The sequence below is a fragment of the Anopheles moucheti genome, chromosome 2 (genome assembly GCF_943734755.1).
Source record: "Anopheles moucheti chromosome 2, idAnoMoucSN_F20_07, whole genome shotgun sequence".
In the NCBI taxonomy this organism is placed as follows: domain Eukaryota; kingdom Metazoa; phylum Arthropoda; class Insecta; order Diptera; family Culicidae; genus Anopheles; species Anopheles moucheti.
The window spans coordinates 98,967,716-98,989,871 of record NC_069140.1 but is presented as its reverse complement, the minus strand read 5'-3'; the positions used below and the strand labels follow the sequence as shown (position 1 = coordinate 98,989,871).

Below are 22,156 nucleotides of genomic sequence, written 5' to 3'. Positions count from 1 at the left end.
AGAACGGAGACGTTGGTACGGCTAGTTTGACCCGGAGTGCAATGGAATGTGAAATTGTACTTGTTTCCAGGATTTTAATTGGGTTCGAATGCAGGCAAACCACAACGTGGAACGGTTGCTCGAGATTGGCAGAAACTTTGCTAGAAAATGTGGGTACAAAATACCTTAAACAATTAGTGTGAGCTTTTCTATCAACAGCGCACTGCTAGCTTCCAATTATAGAAATTCCTCGTGTCTTTAAATCGATTTTTTAACATCTACTTTATCTTGTCCGCTCCTTAGGTTCAGAACCGAACAGAAGGATACACAGTATCAGGGGTGAAAGTAAAGTGAAATGGATGACAGCTAGCTCATAAATACCGACTACAGAACCGCAAAAACTTACACTCTGCCTTTGCGCAAACGGGAAAGACAACGTCCCAAACCCGAAACAATATCTTACGCCCGTTTTCCATTACTCGGTCTCTAGGATTTTCTACCTAAGAACATTCGAACATGGACCCAGGATCAGCCTGAGGAGAAGAAAACACCGTAACACATCGGGCAGGAGACACCGGGGTGCGGGGTGAAACTTTCGAATCCAATATTTAGTTTACGGTATTTCGCACAGGACACGGCTCGGTACGACAAAATCTTCATCCCGGCGAAGAAAGTAAGCGTAAGACAGGGCAACACGGCAAAGCAGTCAAGTGCCAGGACGCGCACAGGACAACGAATTGAATTTCAAAATAACATTATTGGCATAATAACCAAGCCAGACGAAGGACATCCCGGCCCTGAAGAGCTGTCAGAATCGGTTTTAGCTTCTGCCCTTTCGTGCTCGTTGAATAAGCTCTGGCAGGCGGGTCTGCTTCGTGCTTAATTTTCCCCATTTTCCACTGATGCGTAAAAGGCCACTTGGAAACGGACTCGGCTCGGACGGGATGGACGCGTCACAGTACATTTGGTGCAAAATTTTATCGCTGCGCCTTAGAAGGAAACAACCGTACAGGGAATATTCTGGATGTATTCAAACGATGTCATCGGGCAGGGAATAGCGAATGACAGGGAAAGAACTTTGTACCGAGTAATTGTAACAAAGTAAATGTAGATTACATTTTAATCATGCCACCGAGCTTCTAGTGGCATAAGACACTTAGGGCACTTTAGATACTTCAACCCTGGATCAAAAACTGACAATAGTAATCTGCTATGGACTATTTTCATCTGCTTACTAATCGTTCTCCCGTACGTTGCCCGGGAAGCGGTCCCGTTGCATTAAAACCCAACCGATAAGCCAATGATATATCACCACTAAATCCTTATCCGATGAGTTATCGACAAAACCAGCCAACCGTTGTCACGAGTGTCCCCCATACCCCCAAAGAAGCAGTAGCTGCCCGAGTGCGTGTTGGAATATGTGGGAAAAGTTGCTCCGTTCGTAAGGAGAATGCAGTTTGTGGGATGAAGTTACTTACGTTACCCGGAATGAAGTTAGCTTCATGTTCGCTTCGCAGCCGAATATAAACTTGTGTGTGAAACTTGGCGTAAATTGTGTGACCTGCTCGCCAGGCAGAAAGCTAAAAAAAAAGAACGTTAAAATACTCCTAGCGGGAAAGGTGTGCACAAACCACTCACCCGAAAACTCTCGGCACAGGATCATACGTAAACTAGCAACTGGCTGATCCACTCCATCGGGTTTCAGAGCGAGTGCCATAGCATCTGATTTACAATCGAACCACCCCAGCTCACCGGCCGGGTGTCCCCGGAGATGCAGCTAACTTTGTGGTAATATTTTTCCAAGACGAATTGCTACACCACCCCACTGGGGGGGGGAAAGTTCTAAAAGTGAACTCGGCTCTGGTGCATATGTACGTGTGAAGTGTATCCGTTTTCCGCTCGAATACGGGCCTGCATTGTGATCCACTGCATCCCCGAAAGAGTGTGTGTGGCGATGGTGTGAAAGTTTTCGCACAACGATCACATTTTGAATTTAAATTACTTCCACCCGACGACGGTTGTGGGCCAAAACTTTGTCCTGAATCGGTGCGCGTTTTTCAACACTCAACGATGATGATGATGATGATGGTGGTGGTGGTGGTTAGTCCTTCTGGATGCTTCGAGCGCATCGAAGGAATTAGCCTTGGGTTTGGTGTGGCCAGCCCCTAGGCTTTGGCGTTCGACTTCCGTCTCCGGAAGGAGCAACACGCCCGTGTACGAATTGTCACGCGGCTAAATTAAAATTATATGTCATTTTCTTCGCTGAACACAGGCGAAACTTTGTGCTTTTAGCGCCTTTTGGGCGCTGAGATAATTATTCTCGCATCTGGAAGCAAATGGGAACTACCGCTTGGTATGGCCAATGCGAACTTTGTTGCCGAATGTCTGCCTTCCACCGTCTGATTAAATTTACTCTGATTTGACTTTGTCACACCCGGGGACCCGGGGAGCTGGAGACAATGGGAAGGGTGTACGAGATTTTGATTTCTGACGCGGGACGTTGTTAGGGACCTAAAATGTAGCCTAATTACACCTTCCTCTCTACACCAACGCGCGCATGAGATGGAGCAAAACGGGGTACGACACTCAGCGTTCATCAACGTGCCGTATTGTTCGTTCGTAGCTGATTTGAGCTCGACACCGAACGCAGAGGTTTCCGTGGTCTAAACTGCAGCCGGAAGCAAATAACAACCGTTCCTTTTTGGGTGGCTAATTAGAAGGGAGCGGTAGTGTTAATTAGAGACAAGCGAAGCTGTCACATTCGAAGTGTGATGTTGATACCGAGGCATGAATTCCAAGTTCGTCCGGGATGTTCTATAAAGGGAAGGAAAGAATATCAATTAAATAGTTAATTTATACTATTTCTTTTAAAGCGGTGATACGTATCAACTACTACAATCGACTGCACAAGCGTAAAATTGTGCTGCAGCTCTTCTTCATTTACGCCAGCATCGGGGACAATTTCCGTTAACGTGTGACGGATGCCTCTAATTTGGGTAGGATTTTACAGTCTTCACAAGTTGCATAAATACAGGAAAATGTGTAAATTTTTGATCGCTTCTGCCATGATTCGGTGGTTAGATTAATCGCACCCCATCACCAAGGGTTCCATGGTGTAATGGTTAGCACTTTGGACTCTGAATCCAACGATCCGAGTTCAAATCTCGGTGGAACCTGTAAAAACCCCAAAGAAAACTATTGTTTTATAAATGTCTCGCTGTGCATATTCTAGCTGTTATCGTTTTACTATTTTTTCAACGCAATAGCGCGATCAGTTATTTTGCTTACCTGCTGTTGTTTACATCATACTAGCGTTAGCTAGCGATAAAATATTACACCGCCTGCTGCGCTCAAGCTACCACAGTTAACTTGCGTGGTTTCTTCGAAGCAACAGCAGTTGGTTTTCTACCGAGCGCACGTTCTCCCAGCTAAAAGCAGTGAAATACGGCGTGGTTAATATACGAGAAAGCAAAAAGCACCTCTAATAACGGGTTTAACGGACTAAAATCAACTTTAAATGCAAATTGCACTGATATTTTTGGAGTTAGAACAACACACGTGTACGGCGTACTTGATCAACGATCAATAACAATTATAATCGATGTCAGCTGATGGTGTGCGCTGTCATTTGATTGAAGAAGAAGAAGCAGAAGACTTTGCGCGAAGGTGTCAAAAAAGCGCAGATCAAAATTTGTTCAATCGAGGTAGACTTGTACGCATTGGATATAGTGCCGCCGCACCTGATAGCTGTTTGGCTTAGTGTAGTGAGAAGATTCTGTCTCTAGAAGAGCTAATCGATTTGCAGTGGTGGATCCATTTATCGATTTGCGGACGACCGGTTCCCGTGGGTGCGTATAGATTAGGTTAGTATGTAGTTGCGTGCCGGAAGCTTGCATGCACTTGCGTCAAAAGCGCAATGATTGCACCGAATCGCTAAAACCGGTAGAAATTCGCTAGTCATAACATCTACGCTTCCAACTAAGCATCGTTCTTTTTCTTTTAGTTTGCTAACATACTTTGCTCCGGAGTGCTGATTCTGTTTTGATTGCACAGTTAGATTATTCCCGGCGTGGATCTTGCGTACGTTCCGTACTCGGTTGGGGCGCGGGTTGTTTATATGCGCTCGTATCGCAACAATTAGCAACAGGCAGCAGTTTGCGGGTTGTTGGCCAGAGAGTTTCACAATTGAGCAACAAGCATGAATTCAATCGAACAGAATCTGCCTGTGTCAAGCATGGAAGAACCAACGAAAGAACTGCTTTCCTCAACGCTAAATTCCGTAACGGGGAGAAGTACGGTTTTCGATCGCAAAACAACATTGCAACTGATTGCATGTGTCCGAAAAAGACCCATACTTTGGGACAGACAATTTTTACGGAAACGATTGTCGTCCTGCCAACTTGAGTGGGAATACATCCAGCAGAAAGAATTTCCCTCCTACACTGGTAAGTGTTGATAGAAGCTTACGGCACAACAAAGCATTTTCCACAACTACGTTCGTCTCGTTTTATGCTAGTGGATCAGTTGAAGGCGCGCTGGAAAACGATGCGTGATTCTTTCCGCCGTGAAATCAAACGCATCGAGTTCGGAGAATTTGCCCAAAGTCGTTGGCCACTATATGAGGATATGTTATTCCTTAACGGACACTACCGGCTTAAGAAAAGTTTGCAACATAAGATTCCGGCACCATTGGCCAAACGCAAAGCAACAGCTAGAAGATCGGAAGATTCCGTCGCAGTTGAACCCAAGAAGGAAGTAGCAATCGATCATTCTACGAGCTGTACAATCGGAAAGGCACATAATAACGAACGGGAACGCGAACATCAACAGCCCACCTCAAGTGTTACCATCGCCGACGTAAGTGATGCACCGGTTGGCATTAGTGAGGTTACGTACAGCAATAAGTTTCGCTCGCGCATTAAATCTGAAAACACCGTGCCGGAAAGCACTCAAGAGGTTCGGTATACTGGCCCACACGATATTACCGACGGCCAGTTTTTGATGAGTTTGGTGCCATTTATGAGAATGTTGCCGTTGGAAACAAATTTGGAAATTCGTCTCAAGGTGCTGCATTTGATCGCGAATGCAACAAAAAACGTGAACGTTTCGCAAAAGCACAGTAATGCAATTAAATAATTTATAACGGACTAAATTTCAATAGTTCCACATTTTATGGAACTGTTTTAAGATTGTTGTGCATTAAGCTGTAAAACAGGGTTTTACGCGACGCAGTACATAAAAATAAGATAGTTTTATTCACCATGCTCTATCTCATTATTCAATGATTGGACGTTCTACGCGTGTAATCAAAATGATTCTAAGTCGCTCAATTGTAGAAGATAATTCGTTGGAAGCACATTCGTTGCTAATTGCGTTGTTAATTTCGTTGCTTCTTTCTGCAATTTCCGAAAAATATCCCTTGATAATAACGTTAATTCCATTGGAGCCAACGATTGGCGTCGGAATAAGCAAGTAAATAAGTTTAGAACTTGCGTATTCAAATTATTCGGTCAAGAAAAGGAAACAGGAGGAAACAAAGTTTAAATTTGAAACCAATATCAACCGAAGCGCATTAGCAAGTGGTGAGACCATTCGACAGATGTATTGCAATAAAACACACACAAACGCACACGCGTACAGACGCACATCGTACTGTCAAATGTAGACTTGCAGTAGCAGTCACACATCGAAGTAGTCTGGAAGTGTCACGTGTTGCTATCCACCGAAAGTGAGTTTACTTCTTGTATCTGGCCTCAATCGAAGATGTCCGTTCAGCCATCGACATCCAGAGCTCAGCGTCGACCTGCGTATAACCTAAACGCCCCGGAAGATGCTACGCGTTTTATTGAGCTGGTAAAGCAACATCCTAGCCTGCTGGAGCGCATCTCCATGGAGCGATTGCTGCCGGAATGGGAAAAATTGATCCCAGTGACCGGCGTTAGTGGTATGTACCTTGTACATTTTAGAGTATGGAAACGCGACTCGAGCTAACCACGCAGAAAACCCCGTTTCGTTTAGCGCATGTCATGGTCTCGAAGTGGAACAGGTTGTGCACTAAATATCGCTACGAGTTGCGCCTCGAGAAGGAAAAACCGTCGGGGAGCTTCAAATCAAAATGGGTCCACTTTGATCAGATGGCATTCGCTCGTTCCATCGAGGAAAAGCGGATGCGTGTGAATAAACGCCCGCCTCCCGTTGTTGAAGCCACATTCATCAAACTCGAACCCGTTTCACCGCCATCCTCACCGAAGAAGCCGCGCTCGTTGGCGGTTGGCATGCCGAATAAACCGAAGCCGGTTAGCACGTCCACCAAACCTTCGATGGTGGTCCGTAATGGTCAACAACGGCACGAGCAGCCGAAGAAATTGACACCGAGCGAAAGGGTTTTGATGAAGGAGCCAAACCAAACGGGTGTGGGTAACCAGCCAAAGATGATGGGATATATGAAGCAGGCCATCAAGGAGGATTTGCAGCAGCAGGCTAGTCGAGTTGTCGCGTCCCGTAACATGTCGGTCCAGCGTATCCCGATAACGAATCTGTCCGTAGCAGGCATGAGGGATGCATTGGACAATGATTATGATTTTCTCATGATACGCATCTATCCATTGCTGTCCGTAATGCCGCTGGAAGCAAAGCGGGTTTGTTACGAAAGGATGCAAGCATTTGTTGTAAATATGTACAAGAATTTCAACCCAACTAGATGTAAATTTCCGATACCCTATCGGCACATCCCGTAGTGATATGGTGTATTTGTATTGTACTACAACAATTGCATAAAATATAATACTTTTGCGTTTTCTTGGAACTCCAACTGTAGCCGAATATTTGCCAAAAGTTGCCGCATGAAATGATGGTGTACGTGACCGTTCGGAGATAGAAAATTCCAGTACGCATGCTTTTTCGGAACGTGTGCACACAAATACACCGATAGCCGGCTTGTCAAAATTGCTCCCCTTTGCGTCGCGTGTATGTCATATGCTGTGCCATTGTGGTAGTAGTGTGCGTCCGGTACATGGGGTTGCTCGGTGTTTTCGATTTCGTTTCCGTTGGTATGTTGCATGTGTTGGTGAGTTCACATTCCAGGATTCGCTTCTATTGCGCAATCTCTTGCTAAATCTCCCCTTTTGTCCCTGATGGACAGTGGATTTCTTTGTGTGCCTTTCACGTCACTCTTGGTTTTCCGAATGCGTGCGTGAGTGTGTGCGTAGGAACAGAGACTTTTGAACTCATCCCTGCAAGGAAAGTGCAACCGCTTGTCGTAGTGTTGGTGAAAGCGGGACGCAGCCGGCATTTGTGTGTCCCTTAGGGATTGGATGCGAGGGGATTGGATACATACACGCAAACATCGCTTATGTAAAGCAGTCGATGGTTCGATTTTCCCGAGCGAGAGTGAAGCCATGTGTCAACGTCACGGCGAACAGCTGAGCAAAGTGCGTTACCCGGTAACGATGGGTGTGTGTGAGGCGGCATGAGAGAGATGGCAGGCGAGTCAGATTTTCCCCTTGTTTCGAAAGGAAAAGTGGAGCCCGATCAGCTGAGTGTTTGTTGCATGTAGTGTGTCGGGCCTTTGGGGGACAATCGGATGGTTTCCCTTTTGCTGTTTTTTCTCCCCATTTCCTCCAACTGCTAGAATCGAGCAGTTTTGTGCTCGCTGAAGTTGGAATGCTTGGTGTTTTTTTTTCGTTCTAGCTACTTTTGTGATGTTTTTAGTTTACCATTTTTTTTCCTTTTTGTTCCTGGTGCGTCAGAGCGGGATGGAAACCAAGCGCCTGCGTCCGTGTGTGTGAGCAGGAAGAGGAATGCTGCACAAGCGAATGGGAAGACATCTGGGAGTCGTGTTTTTTGCATCAAGAGAATAAATAGTACACGTTGAGGAAAACCAAAAAAAAAAACACGCCGTGAACGGTACGGAAGGAGGTTAAAGCACTCTTGAGGGAAGCAAATGCACGGTGAGAAAAACAATCGAACTTCACCCCCGTAAGGCGAGGAAAGAAGAAAAGAACACAAAACTAGACCCGTTCGTGACTGCAAACGGTGTGAAAAGTGTGTGGAAATGTTGCTTGTTTGGCGCTTCTTTCTGTTCCTTCCTATTGCGTTTCTTCTTCAGCTTCACATGTCTGTCAAACGCATCTTTAGGTGACAGTTGATGTGACGTGGCAGCAAGTTTGCTTTGATGGGTTGACCGGAATTTTTCACCCACCCAGCATGTGTGTGTGTGTGTGCGCGCGTGGAAAACAACATTCGAGTGATGTGTTTTCCGCGGTTTAATGGGGGTAGGTGTTTAGTAAAGGCATGAAATGTTGTTTTTGCCTGTTTATTGTGTAATTATATTGTTTTACATTATTAGTAGAATGTTTTTCCACTCACTTCTTTGTTTTGTTATGGTTGTGTGTGATATTTTCACATTTAATTATTCCATTTTCTTGATTTATCCTACTTTTTGGTGTAATATAAACTGATTTTCAGTTCTCTTCGTTCTTATAATCAATTATTTGAATTGTTTTCATGGATTCAACCTCCTTTTGGTCGTGTATAATTACATGATGTAGAAAACATGATAAAAAAATATTAATAAATTATAAAAATTATGTTTTCCATTGCCATTGACGAATCCCCTTCGTTAATGGGGTTTGTCAAATGCGGGAACATGGATTTATATATACTTTAGCAAAGGTTTTTCCGGCCATTCGCAACCAAGTGTGTTTCTGCCCATTGACGTCAATCGCTGTTTGCGGGGTTGAAGGGTGGCAAATAGGGAAGAAAATAGAATCCACCCCCATTTTCCACGCAACAATAAGAGGGAAGAATATATGAACCCGAAAAAAAAAACATCGCCCAATCGTTTTACCCAATACAAAGAGAAGCTAAAGCGAACAAACAGCTTTGTGCTAAAACGGATTTATATTTATACGTATCTTTTCTATTTTCCGCCAGTGACACTTTTCAGTGGGCGTTCCGAAAAGAAAACATTACAGCAAAAACAAAACTGTTACAAAGAGCATGAAATGGGTTAACGATGGATTGTTGGTCGCATTATTATTTTCCGACATCGGTACTGTTTATTGTTTTTCCGTGTTTTGCTGTTGTTTGCGTTGTGTGTTTCGGTTTTCGCTTTCAACCCCGAAGGTCATCACATTCGTCACATTTGCTGGGGACAAAACCAGGTGGAACAAACCCTTTCCCGCAGCGGCGGGGGGTAAGGTAACAAACTTATGCTTTTACGTCTTTGGTAAGATGTTTCTAGTGTTGCATCGCTTTCCGAAGGAAAAGCGTTTGTTTGTGCTTCGTTGTTGATGTTTCACGTTTCGCTTCCGGGTAGCAGGGTGGTTTGTTTGTACTTTGCATTCGATAACGATCGTTCGGTGGTTACGAAATGTGGGTTGTAACCGTTAAAAGGTGGTCAATGTTTTGAGAGGTGATGTGGAAAATCATAAAGTACCATGCGCCTCCATGACAAATGTGTGTTCTTTATTTGCTTTCGATTTGACTACAAACCAGTGATTGAAGTAGGCATGAAAGAATATTTGTATTTATATGGTATAGTTATTAACTTTAAATTCGATCAAGAATATTTACCTTGCATGGTCGTCGAACTTAGTGCAAATTTTCACCTCCTTTTCCCAAATTCCTTGCCCTTGCATACATATTGAAGCTGCTGAAGCTTAAAGTCAATGAAATATTGATTCAAAACGTTAAAAATGTATATTTATTATGAAAATGGAAACTTTAGATTGAAACCATATTCAACAGACTGTTCCAAACTTTAAACTCACGTAAAGCTCTCATTCTTAAGCAGTTTGAGCAGGTTCTGTACCTTCATCAAAATGTGTTTCTGAATATGGCACATTTTGCTGCCATTGCCACCAAAAAACCTGCCACCTATAGTATCGGTGTGTTTGCCTGCAAATTCCCGGCGAGTGTACTGACCGTCCGCCTAAATGACTCTTCAAAAATATACTGAAAAGAAGAATGGAAAGGTTTCACCAATACACCTTTTAGCCAGTGGTTTGTACTCACCGGGTAAACGGAATATTCCCCGGGTCCTTCCAGGAAATGACTCACAATCGGAAAGGGAGTTTTGTGCACGGTGTTCGGTTACGTGTGGGCAAATGTACTACCAAACCACCGTAAGAAGCACGTGGCCGAACCGAGTTTCGTAAGCAATGGAAAACGCAAGTTTGGCTTTTCCACGGGCGTCCTGCTGCCGAACAAAGTCGTAGATTCGGCGAAGGATTAGGTTTTTGAATTTGAAAAGTTTTTCTCGGGAGGATTTTTTGCTATTGTTGTTGTGCCGTGTTGTGTAAGAACGTGGTGTGGGGCAGGTTTGAAAGCTGTTAGATAATATATCTTCGGTTTATTTAGTATCGATCGGCGTATATATCTTGCGAAAATACTGATAAATTCGCCGGACATTATTATCTCTTTTGGATAATTGTTAATTGTTTGATACAGTTTCTTAAAATTTTATGAAAATAAACAAGAATTTGTGAAAGCTTCTTGAACTCCTGGGAATTTCTATGCACATGGCTCAGTCAATGTAATATGTGCTTAAAATGTCAGTTTCGAAAATCTTGTTTGTGTATACTCTGAGGTAATTCTTGCGAATTACGACGCGATCCTCAATACATGCAATTTCGCCTGCCAAAAACATCCCTCCTCGCTTTGTAAGGTAGCTTCCTTACAAAGACACACCAGCATTATCGTTATCGTTAGCAATGCTACACATAAATTATATTACACCTTTTATGGGGACAGAAAATCGAATTTTCTTCCCTCCTTGCCAAAGTAAAACTCATCTCGAGTGAACATTTAAACATGGCCAAATGAGACCACACACACACGTACGTAAAGGACACAGTGAATAAAATTGCAAATCCCGCTCCCGACAAAACTTTCAGCCTCACGGTAATGAAGCATACATTTCCCACTTGGCTGTGCTGCAGAAGACACCCATGAACGGGAAGCCAATTTTGATAACCAAAAGCAAAAAAAGAGGAAGAAAAAGACAATTTTATCACATCAGTCACATTGCTCCCGTCCCCGGCCCAACCATGGGCCCAACCTTTCGTCCCTTCCCTTTCGGTGGTTTCTTGTCACGAGCAGAATTAACCGCATGAAATATGAGCACACGGATGCTCCAAGAAGGCGCACGACTTTTTAATAATAAATAAAAATACAATTTATGCGATTCGTTTCCCGGCCATTCTGCCTGATTCTGTTTTTTTTTTGTTATTCGTCCTCTGCTTGAGTCCTGCCGTTCGGCAGCCGTCTCGTCTCTGGATGCCTCTTTAATTTAAAGCAGTTATCATCCCTGCACATTATGCCCTATCTTCGGTTCGGGTATTTCCTTTGTGGCCCCTCACCACCCCAAACGGGTAGTAGTAAAAGTGGGCCTGCTTATGCCACATTTCTCTGTCCTCGTGGTGAAATATAATGAAAACGATACTGCTAAATTTGAGGCGAAATGTGTATCACCATGTTCCGCGGTACCAGCGGGGCCAAAGGTTCCATCCATACGATGCTTTCGTTTTCATCGGGAAGGGATTTTTGGGCACGGGATTTTCCGGGCGTTACTCTGTCCTCTGGTTGACATTATGGTGGGCTTTCTTCCATTTTCAATTCGAGTGGATTTTACAGGATCCTTTTTTGTTGTTTCCGTTGTCCCGGTTCATTTTCGTGTGTTGTGGGAAAAATAATTGTTTTGTAATAAAAATGGCTTCCAATCGAAAGCCTTCTGGAGCACGGTAGCTTAACAAGCTGAAATTATAATGGGGAAATGTATAAAATCATTAAAGTTCCATTTTCTTCGCAAAATTGAAAGAAGATTGACAACAAAAATGATGATTTTCATGTTTTTAACATCTTGAAGTAATAGTATAAGTGCAAAAGAGTGAATATATATGAAATAATATTAATTATATTAATAAACAAACAGGAAAACATTGTTTTTCGAACAAAAACAACGCATTACATTAAAATTAGCCAAAACATTAGTAAATGTTACAACAATAAAACCATTCAATATAAATCACAACACATTGAGAGATAAACTAAACAATGAAATAGCGAGTTGAAAATGTTCCCATAAATGTTTTTCAAGAGTTTATCAATTTTCTCATAATTTGTGGTAACAACACGGACTTTTGCAGATTTGTGGACGTTTTGTAGATTTTTCTACTCAAACGGAAACACTCCATTCGACCGCTTTAAGCATTCATGCCAGCTTCATGCAACACTTTAGCCACGCAAGGAAGGCAAGTAAGAAGCGAAACGAAAATAGAGTCCTTCCGCGGGGCCCACCTTTGGCCATGGCTGCTGTACCTTTCCCTTTGCTGGTTTGCGGGTGTGTTGCCGGTGCTCCCGTTCGTCCTATTGATAAATAATGCTTCGGGAGGAAATTAATGTCCTGCAACTAATGGGGTCGTCCTGCGTCGTCTGCCCGTCGTCAACCGGGCCCCCGTCAATGACAGCGAAGCAACACGGGGCCAGCTGGCATTCGTCTTGCGATCCGTGCAAAGCAAACCGAAAGTACACACGATGGATTGTATCGAAGAGTGATTGTGTGGAGCAACAGAGAACATCTGATTGAGAGGAAAATCCCGGGTTGTCCCGGGTGTGCCACATTCAGCCAATGCCGTGTGGCGGCCTGCACGGTGCCAGATACACGCAAGGAAAGCAGTTTTCCATTTCCTATACATTTAATGATAAATTTATCGCATTCATCCCAGCGTTCCCGTATGTTCGCCATGTTTTGCCGTACCGTTTGTGAGGGTGGGAAGGGCCAAACAAAAAAAATAAAAACGAAACGCACCCGGAATCTGCCAGAAATCGTCTCACTTTCACCGTTGGGGATCTTTGCTGAATGGATTCGGGCTGCAGTGTGGCAGGAAAAGAACATAAAGTACGAACCATCGTTATAGTGTGCGGGGCAATCCCTTTTCTCCCGGAGCAGCTCCCGTGCCGCACGATGCTCAGGGGATGCTTCTTTCTTTCCGTTCTTGGACATCCAGTGGCATAAGAGCAGCAGCAGACCGACCAACCTGGCAGTGCAATCGTTTTCATTTGATGAACCATAATGTTTAATGCTCATATTTTTAGCATCATTCCCGTCATCCGGTCTCCGCTTATGCGTGTGTATGGATGGCTGTGTTTAAGGGTGGGCTATTAAGACTTGAGGGGAGTTTTAACTATTCTGGTGCGAGATTTTCGGTAACGAAGCTTTAGTTCTCCGACATTAAACTGTGGTAACTTTAGCGCTCAGCAAATAATGCTTTATTATTGTCCAAAAAGTTTTGAATATGATTGTTGTGAAAATTGTTTCCGGGGCGGCCTGGTGGCATGATGGTAGCGGGGCCGGTCTTCACACGAACGGATCGGACCAAAATCTCATCTGGACCAGTCCCCTTTTTCGCAGGACTGACTTTCCAGCTACGGGTAAATAAAATTAAAAATGGCACTCCCATACCTCTTGAGGTTGTTGTGCCGATAAATTGGAAGAAATTGGTTTAAAATACATTTGAATTATGGCTTAAAGATAACTTATGTTAGTTAAGAACAGTACTCTCCACATAATTTTCTCGACTAATTATATTATGCAAGGTTTATGTTGCTGATTGAGCTACAGATATTGAAAGCTTTTTGATTCTGAAATTAATTGACTTAAGATGCTCTTAGTATTCAATAACTAAGCTAGTAGATGAGCTGTAGTTCAGATCCCAGAAGACACTTTTGGGTTCCCCAACTCCTTCTTATTAAATACCTAAAGATCATATACAAAGAGGGGATCAATCCTTATTAATTTAAGAGTAGTGTTTTCCATTTCTCATGCAGTTTTTTTTTCTTTTTTACTGTTAATGAAATATTTTTGTATTATATAGCCTTCTCAAAAAACATCTCACATTGCATAAACTAGCAAGTGCTCCTTGAACATCTCGTCGTCACAGCGAAAAGAAAGTACTGCAGAGATGTTTTCCTCCCCTGATTACAAATGTTTTCCGTTTGCCAGTTCCAGCACCGATCGTTAAGTTTTCTGCTTCAAACACGACCAGCATCCAGTGTGGTAATGCTCCCCGGCGCAGCCAGCGCCTTCCATCGCATATATGTGTACGACGAATATCCACCGAACCAAACCGGTCGTCCTTACAGTTTTTGATGATTTTTAACATCACGTGAATGAACCCACGGCAAATAGAGAGCATCGTGCAGAGGGGAAGAATCCACCGGGACGCAAAACACACACTAGCAGATAGTACACCCTTCAACCTTAAACGGAAACGCTTATCAAAACCATCTTTAGCGCTCATAAATTCCAACGTTATTACATCAATCCACCCCCCACCGGTTCACTCCTTTTGTCGGGTGGGTGCTGGGGCTGGTGGAAGACACCAGGAGGACAGTGACTTTCTGTTTTCCACCAAGCGTGTTCGGGAGTGGTGAGAGCGCCAACCGGTGGCACATGTCGTTTTCATAAAATATTAAATCTGATTTATTGCGATATGATTCTGCGTTGATGGGCCACTTTTTCTTTAGTGCAGTAGTTGCTGTTTCGTCTCCTTTGTTCCGTGCTTCTCATACATGTTTTTTTTTGTTTTTTCCCTCCTGTTTTTCAGCTTAAGGTTAGAAAACTGGAACAAATGTACCTCAACGTTTGCTCAACGAGAAAGCAGACAGATGAACACGGCTTGAACTCTTGAAGACAGTTGATTGGAAATGAACTCCGAATGAAGCGCTCAACATTTCTATTCCAATTCGCTTAATGATATTTCAAATTTATTTCCAAAAACCACTCGCCAAATGGTTGGAGCACTTGGTGTACCCTTTTTTCCCCCGATTGGCGCTCAATGTCGCAAGTAAGAAATGCTAAGATTGTCTCCATCGTTGGGCGAATAACCCATTTTTTGGCTTCAGTTTGTGTAGCGTTAAGACACTCGCCGCTCGGGTGTCCTTCAATGCCGCAATGCCCCCAATGCGTTTCCCGTGAAGGAAAGAACTGGTCGATTGCGCAGCTTCCATTACTTATGGGTTTCATATTTTCTCTCAAATTTAATGAAATTGCCCTTGGAAAGCTGATATATCAGCTTGCCCGTGCCCCGGCATTGGCCGTATTTATGGTCCGCCGGTTAAGTGAGGTTATCTCGCTCGAGTGGAGGCTGGACCGACGGGGAGTGTCATCCCTAGAGCGAACCATGTATCGAATGTCGACGAAATATTGTCCCCTACGGACGATACTTACTGCCGGATACTGGAGAGCCCCTCATCACCGTTGGTGAGTGTTGGTTAAGGGGCTTATCGTGCGGAAAGGAAAGGAAAAGCCTAACGATAATCCGCCCGGCAGCAATCGAACACATCGCCAGCACGCTATTAGCTGACGGGTGTTTTTCTCTTCGTCCAGCCCGGAGCCCGGAGCGTATGTTTCACCAAACACCCTTCCTTAAGGCTTCAGGGAAGTGGGAAGATTCGCTTTAACCCATCCGCAGGAAAAGAAAAAAAAAACAGTGGCCCGGGCCTTGGTGCACAGAAGGAATATTTCCAACGCGGAAAAACACTCACATCTCGAACGGTGCCCGAACACGAATTTGTGATGCCATAAAGTGTCTACATAATCCTCCATTTATCCTATTACTTAAAATCAATTCCATTTAATTAAATTGGCTCTCACCCCTTGCTTTCTGGGGGAGGTTTTCTTTTTGAAGGGAGCAGTGTGGAGCAGTAAGCTTTCTGAGTGGGGGGAGGGGGGGGGGGGGGAGATATATTTCACAGAAAAGTATGTTTTTTGGGATGTTTTTCCATTAGCTCCTCTTGCTGGTAGAAGCTAGTAGAAAGTATTGAGTTGTTTGATGGAATGTACATGATTTAGTGTGTTTCCAATATTATTTTGATATTGTTTGTGAGTCCTTGCACTATTAACTATACGAATTAGTGATGGGAAAAATCGCTCCCATGTGGGATTCGATCCGACCGATCCGGATCCGCCTTTTGATCGATCCTCCGAATCCGATCCGAATCCTACTAGATTTTTTTATGACCACAAAAAAACTCTTTGCTTTGTGAACAGAGAAAACGCATAGTGGATATGCTAATACGATATTTTTTTCTTTAATTAAAAAAATGGGTTCAATTTGAATGAATCACACCCACCAAGAAATCAAGATCACCAAATATATTATATGATATTTTTTTATTGATATGTTTTAAACCAAATGCAAAAATTTAAAAAAGTACAAACCAAAGCTATAGAAATCCAAATCCAACAAAAAAAAATATCCAATTATTTTTATGTCTTTCTCGCTTAAATTATGCTTTAGAAATAATATTTCATTGAGTTTTTTTTGGGAGCAGCCTATTTCTTCTGTCCGTGTAAATTTGTCCTGCCTTAGAGAAAATACGTTCACATAGAACAGAATAAAAAGGCAATTAATCACAAAATATCCGCATCCGAAAACAATCCCTACCACAATCCCACATTCCAATCATGACAGATCCGGATCCGGGATCTGGACTCTTGTTTTGGATTTCGATCCCGGATTCCCGTCATAACAGATCCGGATCGAAAAGGATTGTTTGGGATTCCAATCCAGAGGATCCTGGATTTAGGATCGAATCCGGATTGATCCAATGAAGGATCCAATCCCAGAATCCGATCCGATCCGATCCGCCCAACACTAATACGAATAGACAATTAAACTGAAGAGGAAATTGATTTTTTTGATAATTAATTTTCCTTTTTTGACTTTCCAATAATATCAATGTTTGTTGTTTTTTAAACAACTTTACGCAATATTTCCCTAATTTTATCAACCAGAAAGCCTTGAGACCTCCGATTTCGTGGCTGACGTAAATGTCCTAACGGACCATCCGGCATAGGTTCTGAGGCTTGAGGAGTTTTTTTGGCTGTGGTGATTCCTCCATGCGAACGGGCCTCTGTGACAAGAAAAAAGACCTCCAATTTCGATTAGAATGCGTGACATGATAGACCACAGGGTCTTCTCACTAGGGTGGGATGACCTTTTCCGGCTCGTCCAGAAACATGAGATGAATTCGAACAATCCATCAGATGGAGGCTATCAATTCTCATAAATTTGCAGTAAAAGAAATCTAATGTTCAGAAGTAATTCTTCTAAGTTAACATAAACAAACCAGTAGCTAACCAGAACCCAATATTAAACTATAGCCAACCAGGTCCAAGGGTAGACAAAAATGCATAGATTTCGTACAGAACTACAAATTAGGAATGAGGAAAACCCCTGCTATCTTTAATGCGGTATCTAATTTTACAAATGTTTCCCCTTTGCACGATCCAATCTGGTTGTTAAATCGACAAATTCACTGAAGGAAAGCGAAATAAACGAATTAAAATGCGACATTTACAACCGATAGCAGCAAATCATGTTCACTAATCACACGCGGGACCATCTAATGTGTGCAACTTGAGTGTCTCCGTGGACGATTAGCTCGCGGGCCCCGCGGAAGATTAATGTCACCTTTTCTGCTGATATCGCACAAACATGGCAACGTAGAAAAGAAATGTCTCCATGACGCACATCGCTTCAATCGAAACGCAAATCGAAAGCGTTCGTTCGAACCTGTACAGCGGCACAGCGATTACGTTAAACCGGAATGCTACATAAATTACGCAAACAGGTTGTGAACACCGTCGGGATAGCCGTGCAAGAATGGTGCTGGAACCTCGGAACACGGAAGCTGTACTCGTGGAACTTGGGAAAAGTCAACCCGTCTGCCCGTGGTAGTTTTCACTTCATTAGCGCTCGGCTCTATATTAGGGCGTATTTGAAGCTTCGCCGTGTGTCGGCTGACAAAATGCAAACTTTACGCACACAAGGGACGATCTGGTGGCTGGCATTAACTATTGACACCGCACAGAAAACCTGCTGAAACATTCATCCCGCCTAGGTGGGCTGGGAAATATAATAAAGGGGGTCCGGATTTTCGGTGGCTTCGGTTCCACTTCACCCGAAGGACATTCCTGGGAGCGTGGAGCGTACCGTACCGGTTCACCGGTGTCGTTATTACTTCTGTGACTTCTTTACCGAACCGACCGCACTGACACCCCGCGACAGCGTGTGTGTGTGTTCTGGAGTGGCTCGCCGGGTGGGACGTCGCGGGAATCGAAAAACGGCACTCCAGTTGCTAATAAAGTTAAATTATTAATCTCATTCTTGCGATAATTTTACTGTACTGCTGCGCGAGTCCCGCTTAGACTTACCGTGAGTGTGCGGCTGGTACCGGTTATTCTCGCGCCAAGCCGATAATCTGCCGCAAAAACCGATGAATTCCGGATGAGAACGAAACGAAAGCTTTGGAGGGTTTTGACAGCGAGCAGAAGCGCGTTTAAATTGAAGTTTGCCAAACTTGGAAAGCCAGCGGTTGCTAGATTTGTGCGAAGGGATTTTACCGATTCCCTTTTGGGAGGGGAATGTGGGCAAAAACTAATGACGTTGTGGAATTGACAGTTGACAGTGAGATGGGGGGGTGCATGGGTGTAATTCCAGGAGCAGCAGGTTTTACGAGCTGCCGTCTTAAAATCCATCGGAGTGTAAACATTTTGTCATTTACGCAAAATGTCGCCGATGTTTCCGAGAAATAAACATTCCGGCGAGAAGACATTACATTCTTGCCAAAACGCGGAACGGTTCATCATCATCCGCGATACGATGGTGGAAATGGCTGGATGATTTTAATGAACTTTGGATGTGGATCGTAAAACAATTTGGGTGCAGTCTTTTGTGAGCGATCGTTCGATTTTATGTGGGTTCGCTTGTACTTAAGCGCTTGACAGTAATTAGCAATGCTTTCGGTATGACCTGATACTAAACCCACCGTGCGAAGGATAATTCGGCAGGAAATGAAGAATAATTTGTTTTGAATGATTTTTGGAGGCTCATTTTGCACGTTTCGGGAAGTGGAGGTATTGGAAGGTAATGAAGAAAAATGGTTTGATGGAGATCTTTGCTCTTCTCCTTTGGTGAAGGTCCTAAACCAGTATCAGGAATCACTCATTCCCACATTTAATATTTCGAGTATTTATTATTAAATTATTTTCAATAGTTCTTCTTTTACATTATTTTTTCATACACCCCCCAAATGTTGTCACGGGTGTGGTGTTGCTGAAATGAAGCGATTGCTTCAAGGCGAAATCCCAAACACGCGTCCATCGCGCGTCCACACGCGACACAACTGCGCAATTTTCGACTATCAACAACCCGGCGGCGATGAAAAAGTAAACTCCGCCGACCGGCGTTACACGACGTTAGGCGCGTTATCGGTTGCTTCCTGGTTTATTTTAATATTTTGAGTGTGTTTAGCTGTTGTTGCCGTTTTTTTTTTTGCTGAACGGGCCAGTCTTTAAAGCCTCGGTCTTTTCTGTTGACACACGGTACACCCCTTTTCGGCTTCAATTGTGTGTGTGGATAGGGAATTGGAGGCGCTAAAAACAACTCCCTTTCCCTAATCGATAAACAAACTTCTCCCAGCACGGTTTCGGCGCGGGCCAGTCGGAAGTGCGAAGCTACGATCACAGAGGGCGACAGACGTGCCCATGCAGTAGTTGTTGTTGTCGCTGCTGGACACAGGCCCTCAGCGAGGCTATCGTAAAAAAAAATCGCAAATTGTTATGATATTTACCAAGCTCAAACCACTCCAGCAACTCCACACCTCATTCCATGTTTTTTGTTCCGTTCTCGATGGAACCGGTTGGTCAGTATGCAACAAGTAAGAATTGGAGGGACGCTGTCGCTGAAGGAAGTATCGAATGAGCGGGGGGGTTGTTGTTGTTTGTCGATGCTGAATGGAATCGAAAGCACCCCGTTCTTTCGCGCACTCTTGTTTGTTTTCTTTCTCGCGGGGGGTTTGTCTTGTTCTCGCGGCCGCACATTCACACATACACGCACACATGGGTGCAGAATCCGCGATTAGATAAAGTCCGCACGCTTAGACACGTTACCGTCGTACGATTGTTGCGGCACATGTGGTACAGAACTGCGCACCATTTTGACCCAGTTTCGGTTATGGTGTTCGGCCGCAGCAGAATCACTGAACTGGCTGCGTTGCACCATCCACGGGCGATGAGGATCGGACGAGCAGTGGGTTGGGGGGTGGTTTTATTCGCGATCCGCGCAAGCACAATCAGAAGGGTGCAGTGTGTGTGTGTATGCGTGTTGCGTATTTAAATTGAGTCCAATCTCGTTCTATCTGTGCTGTTTTGTCTTTTTTCTTCTTCTGCGGGACTTTGTTTTGCTCATGACCAACTCAACGTAGGCTTAAGCTCGATGTGAGTTATTTTTTTAAAAGGCCCGCTTGTTTTGCGCTTGTTATGAAATGAATGAGTGATTAGGATGAAACGGGGCACATTAATGAATTGAGAGATTAAGATTATTCCGATGAGCGATCCCGACGGCGTTGATGTTTGTTTTTCTTATGATTATGCGTATTTAGTAGTTAAAAAGTGTTTTCATAGTTTATTAGTAATATTTTGTTTGGTTTTACCATTAACTAACACAAGTAACTAACAAATAGATAAGGGAAATGTGAATCGAATGCATAAACGTTGGGAAAGTAATTAAAATGTAGACAAAATAAATTTACTATTGGATTTGATTTATTTATTTATTTTCCACATTATCTTCTTAATGTTAGCACCCAATATAAAGGCAAAATATTCAAAAAAAAAACAAGTTCTACATCATAAGTCAAAGGGGTTTATTTTTAAATTGATGACTCATTGTTTTAGTGTAAAAAATATTGACAAATTTTTAGATCGAAAATCTCAAACTCAACTTAAAACCTGCACCATTTTGTCCTTAAATTAAAATTTCCTATGACAGGCACTTAGTTTAAGTAACTTCTTTGAAAATATTTGTTTTTCTTTCACCACGCTTCATAGGAAACCCTGTAAAATGTGAATTTTAGAGATATTTTCATCAAAAAAGCAATCTTGACGGGCCAAACAACAGTAATATTGCATATCAATTATATTTATTTTAGTTATGTATAATTATTGAAATGCGCATTATTATTCACGCAGTTTGTTGTCAGCTAACATGGGGGTTTGGGTGAAAAATGGGGGTGCAATAAAATGGGGGTTATTCTCTGCTAGAAATTTATAAATGGTACAGAACCTTCCCCCGTCGTTAGTAATTAATAATCAATCATAAAAAAATGTGCAAAATGGTAAGACATAAATAGACACACGAATTGTTAGTAATTAAAAAAAGAAAGAGGCAGTACGAACGAATTATCATCCCCCTTCCACCCATCGTACCGGATCAAACGTGTTAAGAGTGGTTAAAAATAGGACCCGGTGAAATAAATTGATAAAAAGTGTCTATTTATTAAACTGTTTACTACACGACGCCACCCCGTAAAGGGGGTAAGAAGCAAGCGAAACGGTAATTTTTAAATCCGCTTCTAAATGATTGCGTTTGTCTGTGTATGTGTATTCGCTGTTACGATTGCCAGCCTACTGTTTTGCTTTTTTTTTCGGAAGATGCTCGCTTGTTTACCACTTCCCGATGAGTGGGTGAGACGCTGAATGGAGGGATGAAGAAAATGGAGACGAAGGGTAGCTATGAGTGATGATGGGGTAGTTATGGGGGGGGGGGTTTCTCTGTTGGTGTGAGTAATTTAAGCCGCTAAAGTATTCGCTGTTTTCGCACATTTGCGCTATGTGCGATGCTGTTTGTTGTTGTTTTGCGTTTCTTTTGCGAGGGGTGTGTGTCTGCGTTACTACAGATCTACAGATCCGATGAAGGCCGATGTGAGGCTTGTCACGTACGTATTAATATGTGTGTGTGTGTGTGTGTGTGTGGGGGGAGGGGCAGCCTAAATGATGAGCTTGTTGACTGAGTGCGTTTGTACCGAGCGGTGAAACAGCATGCGGAGCGTTCTGTGTACAGACAGGCGGCTTGCTGCGATTGGTGTTGGTGATTATCAAAACAACACTTTGGCAAACTGTCAGATAAAGCTTGGCGTCAAGGTCGTTATATTGTTCTCTCTGTGTGTGACAGGGGGTTTGTTTTCGTTTTGGGGATGGTTTGACCATATAATAACATAGAAGGTGGCAACGAAAACATCTAAACCATTGTAGCTATCGGAAATGAAAGGTAATGGTAAGGTAAGGCGTGATGAAATGCTTTCAAAGCACCCTAAACGTCTTTTATCG

The 22,156-nt window shown here is 43.3% G+C and overlaps 1 protein-coding gene and 1 non-coding gene across 4 annotated transcripts in view; both read left to right on the top strand.

The window, feature by feature from the left end:
- The first annotated feature begins 3,083 nt into the window (after window positions 1-3,083).
- Window positions 3,084-3,155, top strand: Trnaq-cug (transfer RNA glutamine (anticodon CUG)). The gene has a single exon. It is a non-coding gene; the product is annotated as a tRNA-Gln (tRNA).
- A 528-nt stretch (window positions 3,156-3,683) lies between these two features.
- LOC128298860 (uncharacterized) overlaps window positions 3,684-22,156 on the top strand; it is a 121,027-nt gene continuing 102,554 nt past the window's right edge. The window contains exons 1-3 of one of the 3 annotated variants that reach the window (XM_053034663.1): window positions 3,684-3,842; window positions 3,983-4,424; window positions 4,496-4,836. In XM_053034663.1, the coding sequence (XP_052890623.1) occupies window positions 4,178-4,424; window positions 4,496-4,836 (588 nt within the window). In that variant the 5' untranslated portion in view covers window positions 3,684-3,842; window positions 3,983-4,177. Of the gene's footprint in view, window positions 3,843-3,982; window positions 4,425-4,495; window positions 5,319-22,156 lie in introns of those variants that run through there. The other 2 variants (XM_053034660.1, XM_053034662.1) reach the window with 2 other exon arrangements.